This window comes from Hippocampus guttulatus, chromosome 2 (assembly GCF_054856545.1).
Source record: "Hippocampus guttulatus isolate MCC_2025c chromosome 2, RoL_Hgut_1.0, whole genome shotgun sequence".
In the NCBI taxonomy this organism is placed as follows: Eukaryota; Metazoa; Chordata; class Actinopteri; order Syngnathiformes; family Syngnathidae; genus Hippocampus; species Hippocampus guttulatus.
In genome coordinates, this window is record NC_141262.1 from 28,275,233 (window position 1) to 28,293,579 (window position 18,347).

General features: G+C 46.5%; 1 protein-coding gene across 1 annotated transcript; it reads right to left on the reverse strand.

Moving 5' to 3' along the window:
* Nucleotides 1-34: 34 nt before the first annotated feature.
* acin1b (apoptotic chromatin condensation inducer 1b) lies at nucleotides 35-17,974 on the reverse strand. Its single transcript, XM_086105295.1, has 17 exons — nucleotides 17,801-17,974; nucleotides 16,393-16,458; nucleotides 16,101-16,212; nucleotides 15,738-15,808; nucleotides 14,053-15,105; nucleotides 13,681-13,754; nucleotides 11,055-11,175; nucleotides 6,123-6,168; nucleotides 5,877-6,022; nucleotides 5,593-5,739; nucleotides 5,366-5,522; nucleotides 5,155-5,300; nucleotides 4,455-4,562; nucleotides 4,269-4,376; nucleotides 3,094-3,469; nucleotides 1,949-2,046; nucleotides 35-1,326 (listed from the first exon to the last, which is right to left on the reverse strand). Exons 1-17 carry the CDS (start codon nucleotides 17,933-17,935, stop codon nucleotides 1,024-1,026), a joined length of 3,267 nt encoding a protein of 1,088 aa, XP_085961421.1. The 5' UTR covers nucleotides 17,936-17,974; the 3' UTR covers nucleotides 35-1,023.
* Nucleotides 17,975-18,347: the final 373 nt, after the last annotated feature.

The window sequence follows — 18,347 nt, forward strand, 5'->3', positions numbered from 1 at the left end:
CCCCCCCCAACAGATAGCGTGCATGACGCCAAGGTTTTACCAACTGAAGTCGGTCAGCACTTCAATTTATTAACTTATATGTCATGACTTGCAATACATTCAACAGCAACAAAAATCAACTTTTCAACTAAAACAAGATAAAATGGTAAAAATGGAGCCATTTGTCAGAGCTATTGATTAGAAGACTAAATCATTTGGATCTGCTCTGCACTACTCACCGAGACATCGGGATATGTGACTTTCAGTTGACATGTCGGGATGAATCCAAACTGCACTAGGTCTTGAACAAGTTCACTTTCTATGTCCCGAGGTTCAGCACTGAGTGCGCGCGACTTGGCTGTTCTACAAGGAGCTGAAGTATAAAATTCACAACAGACGCTTGATGCATTAAAAATTTAAAGGACGTCCACTTCTATGCCTTTCTGTGACTCTTCCAGTCTCTCACTGATTTATCTGATATCTCCCCCGCCCCCCACGGATCAAAACCATGTTGCCGTTCACGTTAAAGTGGAAGTTATACATAAACGACTGAAACACAGTGTTGGATGTTTTCCAATCGGGAAGTCAAAGGAAGTTTACTTATAAAAGAGCCACTCTCGCTACCCAGAAATTTTGCCACAAGGCCCGACACACCAAATTTTTTTTTTGTAATTAGTATGGAGGGGTTTTCGAGGGGGCAAGATTCCTCTGATGTCTTAAAATAAAACAAGCATTACGATAGCATCTTCTATCCCTGTTTCAACATGACCGACAAATGTAAAAAGAAAAGCAAAAAAGAAAGAATGATCACAGGTCTGTAAAGTTCAGTGCTGAAGCAAGTCAAAACACTAAAACTGCTCAGAGACGAGTGTGGATGGAGAGGGGATCTATTTTGGACTTTATTATAGGGCTTGGGGAGGAATAAACTGTGGAACCACAGAAGTTGAAGGAGGAAAAAAAAAGGGGCCTCCCAAACCTCAGGAGGACCGGACCGCCCCCTCCGAATGGACGCCACATCACAACGGGAGCCCTCTTCCGCGTGCTTCAGTGGCGCCTGTCTCGGGTGTCGCTACAACTACGAGAGCGCCGCCCAAGTGGCGGTCGCCCGGGCCGGCGCTCACCTTCCCGCCTCCGCTCGCCATCTTTGTTCCGGCTTCGCTCCTTTTCCCAGTCGGCGTCGGCTACCTTGCTGGACGACATCGCGCCGCCTCGATCTTCTTTTTCCCGGGCCTTCAGCCGCTCCTTCTTCCGCTCCTCGCGAACTTTTTCCTGCTCGTCTTGCAGCTCCTTGAGCCGCCGCTCTCGCTCCTTTTGCCGCTCGCTGCGTTCCAGCACCTTCTGCACCACCTGGTGGTGAAATTTTAAAATCAGATAAGCATACACACACACACACACAGGGTTGAGCATGGTACTTGAAAAAAAGTAATTATAGTTACAAATTACTTCTACCCAAAAGTAATTGAGTTACCAACTCAGGTACTGCCTTGTAAATGATGTTTTTTCTATTATTTTACATCGCTCGTGTAAAATAATTTTGTAATCGCTAAATGAGCAAGTATATACATTCCAACATCTGGCAAGTATTTGAAGTCAACAGACTGCAGCTTGCCAGATGAATAGAAAGATTAAATACTGAATCAATATCAAATCTTGAAAATGTTATTGTACATTGAAATTCTGGATGGATGCCGCCAGAGGGAGAGGATCCCAGAGCATCCGCACCATCCATCCAACATGTACAGTGACGAAGCCATGTTCCATAGATGACCGCATTCGGCAGTTCAATTCCTCCCCCCAAAAACAAAGCACCCATGCATGAGCTCACCGATAGCATCGGCTTCGATTCACATCAGCACAAACTGATGCGCAATGACAGAGACTCGCGCTTTCTGCAAACGGGTCATTTGAATTCACCTTTTGGAATTCATACCCAAAACATGTCTGCAAATACAGGCATGAGGACACCCACCTGTTCTTCAGTGAGGGGAAGCCAGTATATACAAGGAGCTGCTTTGGTCTTGAGGAACAAGTCGTCGAGAAGCTTTGCGGGAGGCTCGTCTGCCTTCTCTGATGGCGACAAAAAAAAAGCACGACATTGGCACAGGCTCGTGTTAGGGCTCGGCGACCAATCCGTTTCATCTCATTGTGTTTCCCCTGTTGCGTATCAGCAGTTCGTCATAATCTTTTTTTTGGGGGGGGGGGTGCAGTACACAGTATGAATCGCAGTAATGGGTCAATATTCGTGGAAAATAATGAAGATTTCAACAGCCAGGTGGAAGTTTCATCCTCTCGGCTGTTTGAAAGTTGACACATTCTCGGATGGACCACTTTTAGTTTGGTTCTTAAGTCCTATGATGGCCCCTGAAGGCAAGAGAAACGTACTTGGGTTCCATTCCTCCAATCCTTCGGTATTCACTACACACGACACTTTGCATTTGAGACTTGATTTGGAATGAACTGGAGAAAGTGTGTTTTAAGAGGTTGAAATGTGTTTTGCGAGGGGTAAAACTCCAACACCGAATAACAAGGCGTCTACCCGTTGCGGGTCAGAGTCTGCGGAACGTGTGGGTCGAATTTAAATCTGTTTGATCCGGACGATTTTTTGTTTTGACGTGCACTCCTTCCAAAAACAGCATGGCTGCGAACACAGAGGAGACAATGAACCAAAACCTTTTCGACGGACAGCGAGCGGAATGAGTTTGGTTTGCGAAAGACAAGCAAGGGCACAAAGTGATTTATTGACATGTTGGAAACTTTTGACCCGAGGAATGTGCTTCCCAGCTGCAAATATTTTGCAAAGGTCGGCTTGCCTCACCCGGGCAGTGTGACACGAGAAAAGGGCGTGAGAGAGGCGGAGGGCCATCCGTGGAGTTTGCCGGCTGGCTCCTTTTTAGTCTGCAATGTTGAACATTTTCAACATTCATTTATCATGGACTGTGTTTATTTCCATGTTTTGGCCAGAGGCATTTATGTCCCCAAGAGGAAGCATTTATTTTGGCATTATCCGTGAGAAAAAAATATTTCTGTGGAAGTTGGTGGAAGTTAAAGCTCGGGAAAACCAGAGATAGAGAGAGAGAGAAAAAAAACCCCACCAAAACTTGTTGTCAAACCTACCCTTCTTGTCGCTCTTCCTCTCCTTGCTCTTTGGCCGTTCCCGTCGCCGCCGCTCCCGTTCCCGTTCTCTGTCTCGGTCACGGGACCTGGAGCGCCGCTCGCCCTTGTCGGCGCCCGGTCTGGCGAATTCCCGGATCTTGTCGCGATCCCACTCGCGCTCGCCGCGGGCCCGCTCGCGGCGCTCCATTTGCCGCTGCCGCTCAGCCCACAGGTCCCGCACGGCGGGCGCGCCGCGCTCGTGCTCCCGGTCTCGCTCCCGGTCCCGCTCCCGGTCTCGCTCGGGCATGAGCGGGGGCGGTCGGCTGGGCGGCAGGGCCGGCTGCGGGACTTGCGGCTCCGCGTGGTTTGGCTTCAACAAACCTTTGTGAAAGTCAAGCTGCGTGCGGGGAAGAGCAACAAAAAATGGCAAGGGGTCCAAATTGGAGCATTTTGCTGATTTAACGGTCAACAATTATTTTGATTGTGATATATATTTTTTCCTTTTGTGCAGCAGTTATTTTAATGGTTTCTGTGTGACTTTGGGGCGCTAAGTCCAAAATGCCATCCATTTATTTAAATTGGCTTTAGCTTTTGAAATTTCAGTCTATTTTTTCCAAACTGAGTGATAATGCATGTGCTTTGACAGTTTCCAAAACGTACCTTTGATTCTTAGTTAAGGCAGTGTTTGTACTTCGACATTTCAAAAACTAGCTTTTGACCTGAACTTTGGATTTTTCACATAAAAGAGGATTTGCATCTGGAAAGCTGTCTGCGATAACGATTGCCATCTTTCACCTAATCCCATCAAAGACGAAAGAATACTGTACGGACAGGCTTGAGGAGAAAGAGAGGCTCAATTACGTTGGAGCATAAAGCGACCCCAAATGTCATAACTGCACTTTGTTAATTCACTCCCAAAGACGTATTTAGATGTCTTTTCAGACGCCACAAATTTTATCCCAGCTCCTTATTTTATATTGACTGAAAAGGGTCTGAAAATGGCTGGCATCTGAAAAGATATCTAAATACATCTTTGGGAGTGAATGACTTAAAATCAACAATCAAGGAATATCTCAAAAACTGGAGCCAATTCGGAAAAAAACAAACAATGTTACTGTGGTGCCGCGCTACACCCTACACGTCAGTCTCGGTACTACGACAGCATGCTGACAAAGCAGCAGGCGCGTAAGCATTACCTCATCCTGCTCACAGAAGTCCACACTGAGCACTTTGGGATTGCTCTGGGGCCATTTGACTCCGTGAAGACTTTCCCTGGTGGCTGCCGCCTCCTCTGTCGTCGTGTACTGGGAAGGGCAGAGAGTGGACCATGAGCCCACAAACGTCACCTCGACCGATACAAATCAGTGGCGGCGGCGGCTCACCGTGACGTAGCAGTGTGACTTGATCTTGTCAATCCAGAAGCCGTCTTCCACCATGCTACCGGTCTGCTTCAGGAGCTCTTTGAGCTGGCCCACGGTGAACGGTCGCACCTTTGAGCAGACAAAATATGCATTTAGTGTGGTTGTGGCATAATAAAACAAAACTCCATCAATTATGTCTCATGAAAATGAATAAATAAATGCATTCAAGGTTGGAAATGACTTTTCTTCTTTGAGGAGCACTTTTGCTGATAAAAGACTTCATTTGAGGAGCAACGTTTTTGCAGGTGGGACCTGAAGCAAAGGGTTTTAATCGACAATAATCAAATAAAAATAAAACAAATGAACAATTGATTTCCTTTGTGACCAAAGTCCAGATGCAACCATTTTTTTTTACATTTCTAAAATTCACATCACAAATAGCAGCAAACGTATATTATTGTCCATACATGTTTTCAGTAAGCGCAATTTCCTCCGAATAAATACATTTCAGTTCAAACTTATTTCTGACTGGGTTGTCTGGTACTCTAGCGAACTGAAATTGATTTTTAAAAAATGGGAAAAAGAAAAATAATTTGAGAACAACAGCGATGTGAAACTTCTTATTTTGAGCCTTGAGATAATATTATTTCTTCTATGAATGACAGAGGCAAGTTTGGCCGGCCGGCGAGATACTGTGCACGAGCTTCCGCTCCAAACCCACCAGGTTGGTCACGTGGACGATATTGGAAAGTTTGCCGCGGGGCGGCGAGGGCTTCCGCGTGAATCGGATGGGGTCGTCGATTGTGATGGACACGCCGGACCGCTGCTGACTGATGGAGCGACGCACCAAACCGTCGTCGGTGGAAGCTAAGGACGAAAGGCGCGTGATTGGAAAGCTCAGAGATTGGAAGGAAGAAATTCCGAGGCCTCACCTTTCTTCGGTTCTCCGTCGGGCTTCTCTGCCGTCTTCTCGGGAGGAATTGGCTTGGGTTGCTCAACAGGGGGCGGTAGCGGGATTTCGCTCTCCGCCGTCTCGGCGTCTTCCTCTTCGTCACCTCGCCCGTTCTCCTGGCTGTCCCCGGGGACCACCTGGACGCGGGCAAACATTGACGGACAGGCGGACAAAAGAGCGACGGTGCCGTTCAGACGGCTCCCTTGCCTGTGTCACCGTGCGCCGAATCTTGAGACCGTCGTCCTCGTCTCCCTGGCCGTTGTCCTTGTTGTCCTCGTCCCCGGACAGCTGCAGCTCCTCTGGGTGCAGGTCCACCACGGCCTCCTGGGCTATTTTGATATCTGGAATTAAAGACTGCGAGGAAACACACAGGGAAAGGATCGGGTCATTATGAGAAAACAAAATGAAACTGATGAAAATGACCATGGCCAAGAATGAGTTTGCCCGTTCCATCCCTAAAGGAGACTTTTGTTCATCCCCCACCCCCCCACCTTGAGAGAGTCAGTTGTGATGCTGATGGACGGCTTCTTGGCAGTGACCGCCGTGCTGGAGCCCCAACGCCTCTTCCTCCCCGCCGCGGCTCCCGTGTCGACGTCTCCTGCCCCTCCGTCGGCATCGACAGGCGGCGTCTTGCTGCCTGCGCGGGAGGGGGGGGGGGGGGGTGTTAAATTAAAATCTGAGAAAAAGAGGAGGGCAGAATTTCGAACCCAATGGTTATCACATTCGGGTCCACCTACTGGTTAGTGAGATCTTGCGAGCGGCAAAAGCCTTTGGAGTGGTGCTCTGGAATGAGAGGGAGAGAGAGAAAAAGAACATACAGAAACCCCAAAGGGTGCAGCGGGTGAGATGGGAACTCCAAATGGGCAAACAAGAGGTCAAACAGGAAAATGTGGTAAGGAAGGTTTTTTTTTTATGGGGGGTTAAAAAGTGTTTGAGGAGAGTCCTGAGACATCCGTGTTCCACCTCTGCTCAAGGACGCAAACATAATCCACTGACATACATTTATGTCTTTTGTGTGTGTGTGTGTGTGTGTGTGTGTGTGTGTACGTGAGACTCAGGGTAAAGATGCGACTAACTAGCTGAGTGTGTCCACATCGCATTTTCCTCAAATTTCATTTTAAGTGTAAAAGCTTTAACGGTGCGTGAAGTAATTAGGGGGAAAAAGTGGCCTCATTAAAAGCCATTCCATGAGAAAAATTCCCTTCATTTTGCATGTGTTCTTTGAAGCAGAGGCGGAAAACTGAGCCCTGGAGACTTTTTTTTTTTGCAAGGACTTGCACATTAAACAATAGACAGCAGAATTTTTTTAGCACTACCACTTGAGTAAGACTATCAAATAAAACTGCAGTATAAAACAATTTCTGTCAATTATAATGAGGAATGTTAACTCCTCAAGCAATTAAGACATTTTAAATGGTGAAAAGTGATTGCCTGGTACCATTTGACACCTGATTCCTTACTGGCTCGACTAGGGCCCAACCGCACGACCCTGTGCACTGTATCTAGGCAACAAGGATCCAATCAGGGAAGGCTGAGGAGTGAGGCCATGCCTCGATTTGAGTGTGCAGGAACTGATCACTGGGGTGGACTTTTAGTCTTTGAAGGGGGGGTTGCTGCATTTGTTCATCAAGCGGCAGCTCAGAGTCACAATTGTGTCCGTGGGAGGGTGACGGGCGAAAGGTTCGCTTTCATGTCCTTGATTCCACAGGTAAAGCACAAGTCCATTGTGAGTCTTTGGAAAGTTCTTGTGGCGCTCTCAAAAATATAATTAAATCAACAAATGTAAGTAAGAAAAATGTATAAAGTCAGATGCATTTGTGGCATTCAGATTTGTAATCCAGGAAGCTGCGCATGTGGGAGAACTCGGAGAAGCGCCAAGTTGTGGGCGGAAAGACGTCACGGAGGCCGAAAAAGCAATTTCACAGCATCGGAGCCCAATGTGGAACATCTTGGCTCCACAGCCAGCAAGTCCAGGCACAAATGGCATTTCCATGGCTTAATGTCCACTGACAGTTTGTCGAAGGAGTCCATGGAGAAGCGCTTCTTTTAAGGTGTGTCCGACGGTGTCGTGCCAGCCTTCTTTCCATTGTGAAAGCGGCAGATATGTCCATATTGGATTCGTGGTGGAAGTTCAGTCCAGTGTCACAAAACGACCGTGCGCCTGGTTGTCGGGAGCCTGGATGGCACACCTTGCCCCTGCTCACTGCCGCGAATCAGCGCCACAAAAGTACAGTCCAGTTCAGTTCAGCGAGCAGCTCGGCTTCCAACTCTCGAGGCAAGGTGACCGTGACAACCGGGGTCTGCCGTTACCATCGCTGCTGCGGCTCTGACGTGTGCTCCAGTTCCTGCTGGTGCCACAGACTTTACTCAGGGCCACAAGGGCTCGCAGACTCTGGGCCTAACTGGGCCAGCAGCGACGCACTCAGACATATCGGGACAGGAGTTGAAGGAGGAGTAGGAGGAGTGGAGGAGGTGTTGTTGGTGGAGGTGGTGGTGGTGGTGGTAGTAGTAGTACGCAGCTTGTACCATTAGGGGCAATGGAAGAGACATGGGCACCTTCATAACAAAGCAATCAATGTGGTTTTAAGACAACAATCACACCATAAATATATTTCAGAGAGAATCGTTTATGAGGGGATACAAAAGGCTAGAGAGAGGAAGAAAAGAGGCAAGAAAGAAGCCATGATGCATCACTACACACCCCAGCACTCACTAGACGCTTGGAAAAAAAAATAAATCCCTGAGACTAAAAACTCGACCAAATTACCTCCTCATATGCACGCTTCAAGTGCAACATTGAGCAAATAGTGAGAGCAAAATGCTACGGGACAAACGCGCCCTTCAATGCGGGACATGCAGTTTGGACGCTGTGATTTGGACGTTCAACCACCCGGCGCCTGCGCTCAAGGGCCGATGAGGTGCGTTCTGGGTAATTAGTTGGGTTAAAATGCAACGAATTGCCACAGCTAAAAACTGGTTAAGAATGACCCAATTAATACAGTGGTGCCTTGAGTCGAGTTTCATTTGTTCCACACACACAGCCTCCCCACAAAAAAAAAAAAAAAAAAAAAAAAAAAAAAAAAAAACTAGCACAGAACACATTTTTCATCAATTAAAAAAAACAAAAACATTACAATAACAGAACAACAATCGAAAAGAATATAAAGAGTGTGCGCATCATGAATCATTTATTGTGCAGCTCCTTGACATGCATGCCTTAGCCACCAGGGGAAGTGCAATAAAACACATCCCTTTATTATCCAAACCGCTTGTCCTCACTCAGGTCGCTGGCGTGCTGGAGCCGATCCCGGCTGTCTCCGGGCGGCAGGGCCAGCCAATCACAGGCAACATTCTAGACCAGCAACCAGTCACACTCGCATTCACACCTACGGCAAATTCTGAGGACTCAATTCTCAATTAACCTACCATACAGGTTAGGAAGGTAACAATATCCAAACGTCACATTATCTTAAGTCAACAGTCTCAAACTTGGGCCTTAAACTGGACAGTGATTTCAAACTCGATCGGCAAATTGGTGCCGTTGTTAAATCCAGCTTCTTTCACCTTAGACAGCTGCCAAAATAAAACCTCTCCTCTCACATGAACACTTTGAGACAGTAATTCATGCCTTTGTCACATCCCGGCTCGATTACTGCAATGCCCTTTACTTTGGAGTCAGCCAGTCCTCCATTAAGCACCTTCAGCTGGTCCAGAATGCCGCTGCTCGCCTCTTGACTGGTACTCGTAAGAGGGAGCACATAACTCCTACTCTGGCATCCCTTCACTGGCTCCCCATTCATTTTAGAGTTATTTTCAAGATCCTCTTATTTGTTTTCAAATCTCTGAATAATCTCGCGCCACCTTACCTCTCTGAGCTCATCCGCCCCTACACACCTGCCCGGCGCCTCAGGTCTGTGGACCAGACCTTATTAGAAGTACCAAGAACTAAACTGAGACTCAGAGGGGATCGAGCCTTTTCTGTTGCTGGTCCCTCTCTCTGGAATGACCTCCCACTGAACATTCGGCAAGCCTCCTCGCTGCCCATCTTCAAAACCCTCCTCAAAACTCACTTGTATTCTTTGCCATTCGACTCAGCATGACTTAGATTTGTTCTTGGTTTTACTGTTTGGTGCTTTCTACCGCCTTTATTACCGATTTGTCTTACTGTTTATTGTGCATGTTAAATTGCTCCATGTACAGCACTTTGTATGCAGCGATGGCTGTTTGAAAGTGCTCTATAAATACTGTTGACTTGACTTGACATTACGATAATTAGCATCATATGAACCTCACAATACGATAGTTATCACAATATTATAGGGAAGTTGGCGGGGGGGAAAAAAGTCCACCATACTGAATAAAAATGCATGATAAAAAATAGAATAATATTCATTGAAGCACAATATTGTGTTATTGTATGTAACACCAGTGACAAGGAAACAGGATTGGCCAGTCATTTCATTGTCACATGCTCCTTTTGGCTCATCAGCGCAAAGTACCACAATGCTGTGTTGGGCTGGTAACAATTTTGAGGCACTGACTTGCTTATGCATACACATTGTGAAGCCAGTCAATTTGCCCGTCATCTGGCGATAAACATGTTTTTTGAACGGAAGGTGGCCAAAACATCCATCCATTTTCTGAACGGTTTTGTCACGGGTATGCTGAGGCCTATCCAAGATGATTTTGGGCAGTAGGCAGCGTACACCATGAAACGGTTGCCACCCAACCGCAGGGCACACATCGACAAACGCCCATTCACACTCACAATCACACCTAGTGACAATTTTGAGTGCTCCAGGAACCTGCCATGCATGTTTTTGGTATGTGGGAGGAAACCGGAGTCCCCAGAGAAAACCACCCCAGGCACGGGGAGAACATGCAAACTCCACACAGGAAGGCTGGAGCCCGGAATTAAACCCATGACTCCTGCAACATGAGACGGAGGTGCTAACCAGTTGCCCACCCTGCCGCCGTGGTCAAAAGCAGCCTTATTCAAATTAAATGGCACTCATAAACTAACCACCAGAAAGTGCTGGAACTTCACAAATGGGAAATAACCTGGCCTATTTCACAGATTTGCTATTTTATTAACGTGAAATGACGATGATGATGTTTTGGGATTTTTCATATCGCATTATTGCCATTACCGTTTTATCCCTAATACAGATGTTAAGAGACTGTCACATGAGCTGCAGTAGCGTGCTTTATTTTTTTAACCAAACGATTATGCTAGTGAGAATTGGTCTATTGTCTGTCTACCTATGTTGTTACACTGCTTGTTTTGAAATACCAGTTGCCCAAAGAGTTATAACATTATAACCGCAATGCTAGTTTTGTTAGGCCTGTTTAAGGGCTTATGCATCGTGTTACACTAGCGAAGTTGTGCTTTTTTTTTAAGATACTCGTATTTACTTGGTTTAAGATTAGCTTGACATTGTCATACCCGTGACAAAGCAAAAAGCGATTTAGTGAGGGCTCAAATACCTGGGGGGGGGGAGAAATAGCCACGTCCCTCGTAAATCAAGGTACCACTGTATTTGGGTTTTTCTCCAGGTTGTGTTGGTTTCAAGTGAGCCTCGTGTCAGCTAGCCATGCTTGATCATGAATGAGGATGCGAGGTTTTAGCAGGAGACGGCCAAACGCTCAGCCTTCTCGGCCAGACTTACCTCCTCCAGGCGACCCTCGCCATCGATGGGCTCCCCATTCGGCGCTGGCTGCCGGGCCTCGCTGCTCTCTGAGCGGGGCTCCCCCTCCGACACGGCTGCCTCACTGGTCTCTGACATCTCTCTGCCAGCAGAAATGGGTCATATGGGTCTATTGTGCTTCTCTTCATTAGGGACATTTACAGTCAGTAGTGGCTGCCCTCACCAGGGCCAAGGGTTAGCTAAACAACCATTGTACTAAAATGTCATATAAGCACCTAGAGCAAATGAATGGTTTTACAATACTACACTGTACTAAGCAAGTAACATCTGGGATATGTGTGTGGTGGGCCACATTCAACCTCATCTTCTAATGATATCCCCTTGACGGTGAGCTAATTCAGTCGAATGATTAGAAAAATTGCAAGTAAAAAGTGGCCACTTCCTCACGCCACAAAAGACACCCATCGCCATTCCCACATCTTCCCAATGCAGCACCAGCGTCGCCCTGTCTCCCTCCCATTCGTACCCGTTTTTGTTTGCCTCGGATACCATTCTCGTCGGTCTCGAGGAAGGGACGTGACACAAACGAACCCGACTCGCGCGAAGCGATCGTTCAGGTGCGCGGAGGGTTTTAAAAATTCACTCCCGTCGGACGTGCTTTGGTCAAAGCACCTGAAATTACTGCGACGCGATCAAAGATGCAATGTGGACATCCCAGCCATGTTGGCTAGCGAAAGCGGCGCCAAGTAAAAAAAAAAAAAAAAAAAAAAAACACTAAATGCCTATTCTATTCTTATCTCAGCCGCAAAAAAAGAGTTACATTAACGACTCTTAACCCGTGATAGAAACATACAACGATATTACTAAAACGCCTTGTAATCAATTAAAGGCCGGGTGGCGCCGTTAGCTATGAGTGGAAATCACACCGAGATGAAACAGGAGGAGGACGAGGACCCATTAGGGAAAAAGGCTAGAGCCAATACATTGATAGGGCGACCTGAGACATGCCTGACCGAAAATACAACAAGTGATCAAATTCAGCGACGTCATGACGTTGGATTACTTCAGCTTTCGGTTGAAGGCTTTTGTTTCACAAATGGTCCTGAATGTGTGTAATGGACAGTAAAAAAGTAATTACTCTAATCGAATACTTTTATTCAGGCACCCAAAACAACATCCGTCCGTCCATTTTCTAATCTATTCGCCTTTACTAGTTTTGCTAGAACTCTCGTGGCAAGGATGCAAACTCCGCACAGGAATGAATGCTGGAGACGACACTCAGAACCTTCGGATTGTGATGCAGACGTACCCGCCAGAGTAACCACGTGTACCCCGTTCTCCCGTGCCCCCCCCCCCCCCCAAAAAACACACATTTACAACACCACATTTTTTAAGCCCCTATGGCAACATGAAAAATATACACCCCACTCCAGTTAATCAAAAATTAATTATTTTGTTGCGCTCAATATGCTGTCGTTACCTATTACAATAACATTACAGTCAACTAAAGATTTTCCTGTTAGGAATAAAAATCACACAGGCAGCAAACTTGACTCGTTCTTACCGTGCTTTTTGTTTCAGGAGTTGACCACTGGGTCATGTTCTTTACATTGTAAATTGGCTTTCACTTGTATCGCGCTTTTCTACTTTAGGTACACAAAGTGCTTCAAACAAATATTTTCTGTAATTATAAAGTGCTACACTGTTTCCTCATTCATGTACTGATGACGCAGCATCAGGAGCAACCAAGGGTTCGGTAGCTTGCTCAAGGACACTTCGACGTGGTGTCAACGGCCACGGGATCGAATTGCTAGCTTCAGTTGAGAGACAACCACTCGACTACTGAGCCATGTCGTTCTGCACATACTGTGGACCCGGTGTGGGCAAAGAAGGACTCTGTTCTGTAATCTGACCTATTGAGCATTTACATTTTCAAATGTCCTATAACACTTAACGCATGTACTTATTTCATTCTATTGTTTTTCTTAATTAATTGATCTAATAAAAAATGTATTGTTCTAATGTATTGTTCATCCTAAAATTCAAAATACAAATATAAGCAAAAATATTTTATGATCAAAATCAACTTAAAATAAGTCACATTAAAGTGTTGACATTTTGATCTTATGAAAAAAATTGGTTAATTAGAAATATCAAAAGTATATATACATCTCTCTCTATATATATAATTTACACACACACACTGTTGATATTTTTTATATATATCTCTCTCGAGAGAGATGTATCTATCTATCGACACACACACACACACACACACACACATATATGCATATACATTCACACACACGAACAGACACACGTATCTCTCTCTATCTATATAAGTGCCTGTTGGCCCTTGAGCACAAGCGTTTGCTGTTGACTGAGGCCTCGTCTCCAAGTAGCCAGGTATTTTGAAAACTACAGGTGATTTTCTGCGGTTTGCCCCGTCATCCACATAGCCCCATAGATTTTTTTTCCATTAAAAATGAATGTTCCCGAAAACACTGGTCAAAGTGGATATTTGCAGATCTGCGGAAAAAAAGCCTGGTTACCTGTAGACAAGGCCAAAGATGGCAGCAGATGGATGCAATTAATTAGCGGCAATTCCAGTGGTGTCGGCTAATTCTACTTGAGTGTCACTGCAAACCTTTTCAGGGGGTGTCCTTTCTCTGTCCCCGTCCCCTTTGTCTCGTTATCTGCGTCTTGGCCTAGCTCAGCTCCCTGTGAGATGATGGGACACACACACACACGCACACACACACACACACACACACACACACACACACACACACACACACACACACACACACATTGAAATGGAAATAAGAGTGCTTTCGCGTTCAAATACCACACGGTTAAAGTTCTCAGATCTTCATTAGTGCTCTATCACAGTGATACCAGACCACTATAATGTGATCCAATTGGTCCACAAACGACTATTTTCTTGCCTACAAATAATGTATCTTTGTTCATTTTGCTTGCGTCGGTGAAACACACCTCTTTTAGCTTGATCACTGACCTTCGGCTGCCTCACACGGCGTGACTGAACCCTGACAGACGATGAGGATGACGATTTTGACGAGGAGTCGGACTGCGAGTCCGGATCTGACGAGGAGCCCGAGTCCCGATCCCCGGCCGTGCTCTTCTTACCAGCTGCCTGTTTTTTCTCCCCGAGCTCTTCTTCAGCTCGCGCTTTCGCGTCTTCCGCTTTTCGGTCGCTCATCTCATTTTCTTTCTTCTCGCTCCCCTCTGGAGACTTGCTGGTGCCCGCGCTGGTCTGCGCCTCCTCCGACTCCATCTTGTGCACCAGCAGAGAGAGCGGGCCAGGTCTGCGCTTCACTGGGGGCTCGGGACTGCTGGAGCGGGATCTCGAGTCTGAGTCTCGCCCCTGCGAGGTGTGAGGCGGGATGCCGGGTGGTGCTCCGGAGCATTCGCCCTCCTTATCGTCAGTGTCTGGTGGACTCTGCTTGGGAGTGTCCGGTAGGGGAAACAGGTCAGGCGGCGGCGAGGGAGGTGGCGTCGGGTGGCGCAGTTGCATCAGATTCTGGTGCGGCTGCGGTGGTGGGATGTGCTGTGGAGGCTGAAGCTTACGTTTGGACCTCACAGAACTGGCGGGCATCTGCGGAGGCCGCGGGGGGGCCTGGTTGCCTTTTCGCGCTCCGACGGGCCCTGGCCCCCAATCCTCGTCATCCCCGCTATTGTCGTCGTCGTCATCGTCCTCGTCACTGTCCTGCTGGACCGTGGCAGATACGCCGGCCGATCGGCTGAGGTGGAGGACGGAGTGGGCCGATACGCTTTCGCTCGGCGCGACGCCCTCTTTCTCTTGGGCTCTGGACAAGGCCGGGGGCAGTCCCTGGCGGTCCGGCTGGCCCAGAACGCGCACGGACAGGGAGGCCACGGCGCGGGGAGGAGATGGGGCCGGTGGCTCCTTGTGTCCTTGAGGAAACGTGGCCCTCTGCATCCTGGCTCCGGGAGCTTCCGGAGCCTCCTGGTGACCAGTGGTGCCATCTGGCCTATGTGACACCCCTTCACCCCTCAGACATCCCGCCCTCTCTGCCAAACCGGGATTCGGCTGTGCAAAAAAGTCACATGTCAGACTGACTTCAAGACTTAACTGGCTGAGTGATTCTCACAAGGGTGGTGGAAAAATATGAGGTTATTCAATCATCAAGTCATCATTCTCAGTAAAAGAAAAACAATTAAAATACAGTCACGTAATAATTAATAATAATAAATAATAATAACTTAATAGGTTTGCAATTGCGATGAGGTTAAAAATCTGTCACATAAAATCACATACGCACGCCTGAAGAATTTGCACGAGTGAGACCGCAAAAAGAAACTGTGTTCATTTTCCAAGTTAAGTTCAGTTGTATTTATCTCTAGGTGCAATACAATTGCATCCATTACATTTATTTCGACATATTTTTGACGTACACCGGCAATATATTTTTACTGAATCATTACTTAAGTACTGTTTTTATGTTCCTATATTCAAAGACAGTGTGGATGTTCAAACTGTGCATTAGGCTTCAATGTCTTACAATATTTTCATTTCTGGGAATAAATGTCTCATACTCTGTCTCTGTCTGTCATGCCTCTGTCTCATACTGGGAAAGCAAACTATGTCTTTTTTTTAAGTGGTACTTGGTTTAAAGAGTTTGCAAACCACTGTACCAGTCAACACGTGGGACACTGACTGACCTTGTCAGAGACACAGGATGAGGTGTCATTGTCCGACTGGTCTTCATCCTCTTCTGGCATTGCTGGGCTTTCTGTCAAGCGTAGAGGAGAGGAAAGGAAAGAAAGAGTTATTGCTTATAGCAGCGGCGGTTTCCGTTTTGTGAATAACCATTCGCCAATGTCCCAAATTATCCGTAGAATAAAACTGAAACGTTTTGCTTTCAATAAATAAATAAATAAATAAAAATAAACTCCATTTGCGCCATGTATTTTAGGACTGTTCCTGTTATGTCTTGAGTCTCTTTTACAGCTTCCAATTGAAAATAATGGCACAAGTTGCATATATACTCGATGATTGGGAGCGTTTTTAAGAACTTGTTATACCGTCAGCCTCCTCATGAAGCTGGGCTTCTCTCTCCAGTCTATGACGGAGGAGTTCCTGCTGCTTGGCCAGATACTGTTGGATGAAGCTATTCTGGCTCATCTCCTCACCGATCTGGAACAAAAATAAAGAATATTTCTGCCGTGTGCAATTCCAACACCAAAGAGTTGTCAATAGGATGCTTTTAACTCATTCAGTCCCAGCCAATTCTGGACCAAGTCTGAAAAGACGTTTAAAAACGTCTTTGGGAGTGAATGAGTTAAAAAGGAACCGAGAGAGTGAAATGGGCACTACCTGAGAGTTTGGCTGCAGTCCGCTGTGAGAGGTGGATGACTTTTGCAAGTTCTCCAGCATCAGTGCCTGCGCGGAACAGCAAAATGCATTCAGACAAATATGGAATCATTTTTTTTCACTTAACTTTTACTGGCTTAGATGAGTTGTAATATTTACTGCAATTGTGACTTTACCACAGTGTTTACACAGGTTAGTAATTGCAGCACAGCTACCAAAAAAAAAAGGAAGCGGGCGTGCCGAGTACTTAGTGTTTTTAATGTGATTGCTTTGTAATGAAGTTATACTTGAGGTTTTTTTCAACAAATATTTTATGTAATTATAATTTAGCATTCATGAGTGGAAAACAGTTTTGTATTTGCTTGCTTACTGCCGTTTGAACTCTTTTTGAATTTCCTTGTGTTACAATTAAGACTTAGAAGCGTTTTCCATAAAAAAATGTTAGTGATAAACAAACATGTCGTCATGGAGCACAAGAAGGCGCACTCGATTACCGCTTTACTTGCTGTTTTTTTAATTGATTGATCAATATCTATGGCATAGCATCGCAAGTGTTTCATTCCAAGTTTTACTGTAAGTATGGTTTTACTCCGGAGCTAGCATAGGTTAGCCATACAGTAAAAGTAACCTTATAATGTTGCGCTCAGCTACTGTCGTACTTAAAGCTGCTTTTTTTTTGGATGGCAATGTTTTTTCATACCAATATTTACTGTAATCGTGACTTCCATGATGAGTTATCGTAGACTCGTGACAGACAGCGAAGTCCGATTATTGTCCAAATTCGGGTTACATCGTCACCGCAGGAACGGAGCTGCATCGTAAACCGAGGAGCCCACGTCATGAGCTGTGTACCGAAGAAAGTGTCCGTCGTGCGCGGTAAGGTGGCGGTAATTCGAGTCCACATGTCAACCGAGCTCGACGGCCTTGATACGGCCGCGGGCTTTTGTGGCAGAGATGACAACAAACATGACAACGCTGGCCCACACGACACGAGTGGTTATTGATTTCGTTTCTTTCTTTTTGTATTTTCTTTATGGCGGGAGTCCAGGGAGAGCGGTTGTTGGGTTGCTTCCTCCCGGTCAGGCCTCCAATTGACAGGTGCACACTCCAACTGTGCAACACGGTGCCCCACAACTCGTTGCCAATTCAGTCGCGAAGCGAGGCTCACTGTTAGCTTAGCCGTCCGGGCGACGTCCACCATTACAGTTGACCGTTGCAAATGTTAACGTCTACTGTTTGGTACCGCCGCGACTTGCTAGCCTCTTCCCGCTTCCGAGCCGACATTCACCGTCAAGACCCTACGGCCCCCCTTTGCCTCCTCCGCCTGTCTCTTCCTCCTGCTAGAAAACTTGTCTACACTCAACACTAGGCGCCCCCCCCCCCAAAAAAAATAAACAGTCACTAAACTCACCCCCTTCAGTCGCTGGATGAGTTTGTTCTTCGCCCCGCTCTTGGACAGGTTTCTCTTCTCCAGCGCGGCTTTCAAATCCGCGACTCGGAGGGATTGTAAAGGCTGTCCATCAAGCGTAATATCCTCGTCCGCCATCTTGTCCAAAGTACTCCCGACAAGCTTCGTTTCGGCTGACGTTCGGCCTCATAGTTCGGCACTTTCCGGAAAACTTCGGTGCGGCCCGATTGACAGTTCAAGGGCGAACAGTTACCGACGAGCGTCGTCACGGATGCCACTCGGCATCGTAGTTCGGTAATATCCGGAGAACCAGGCACGCCCGGGTGATTTTACGATTTTGTCCACAGTTGAGTCCAATTGATGAGCGCTCAGCGTCGTGATTCGGCAGTTTCCGGAAAACTTCAGCACGTCCTATTGACATTTCAAATACAGTACAGTCCAATAATACCATAATTTAAGTTAAATTCGTTCCGTGACCAACTGAATTTTTACATCAAATGAATTCTCCCCATAAAAATGAATTTAAATACCAATAATCCATTCCAACACC

Coding starts and splice junctions, on each gene's coding strand:
- acin1b (XM_086105295.1), bottom strand. CDS start 17,935: ATGGCGGACGAGGATATTACGCTTGATGGACAGCCTTTACAATCCCTC. Junction 13,755..14,052: donor GCCGTGTGAGGCAGCCGAAG/GTCAGTGATCAA, acceptor ATCATCTCACAG/GGAGCTGAGCTAGGCCAAGA. Junction 2,047..3,093: donor GAGGAAGAGCGACAAGAAGG/GTAGGTTTGACA, acceptor TGTCGCCATCAG/AGAAGGCAGACGAGCCTCCC.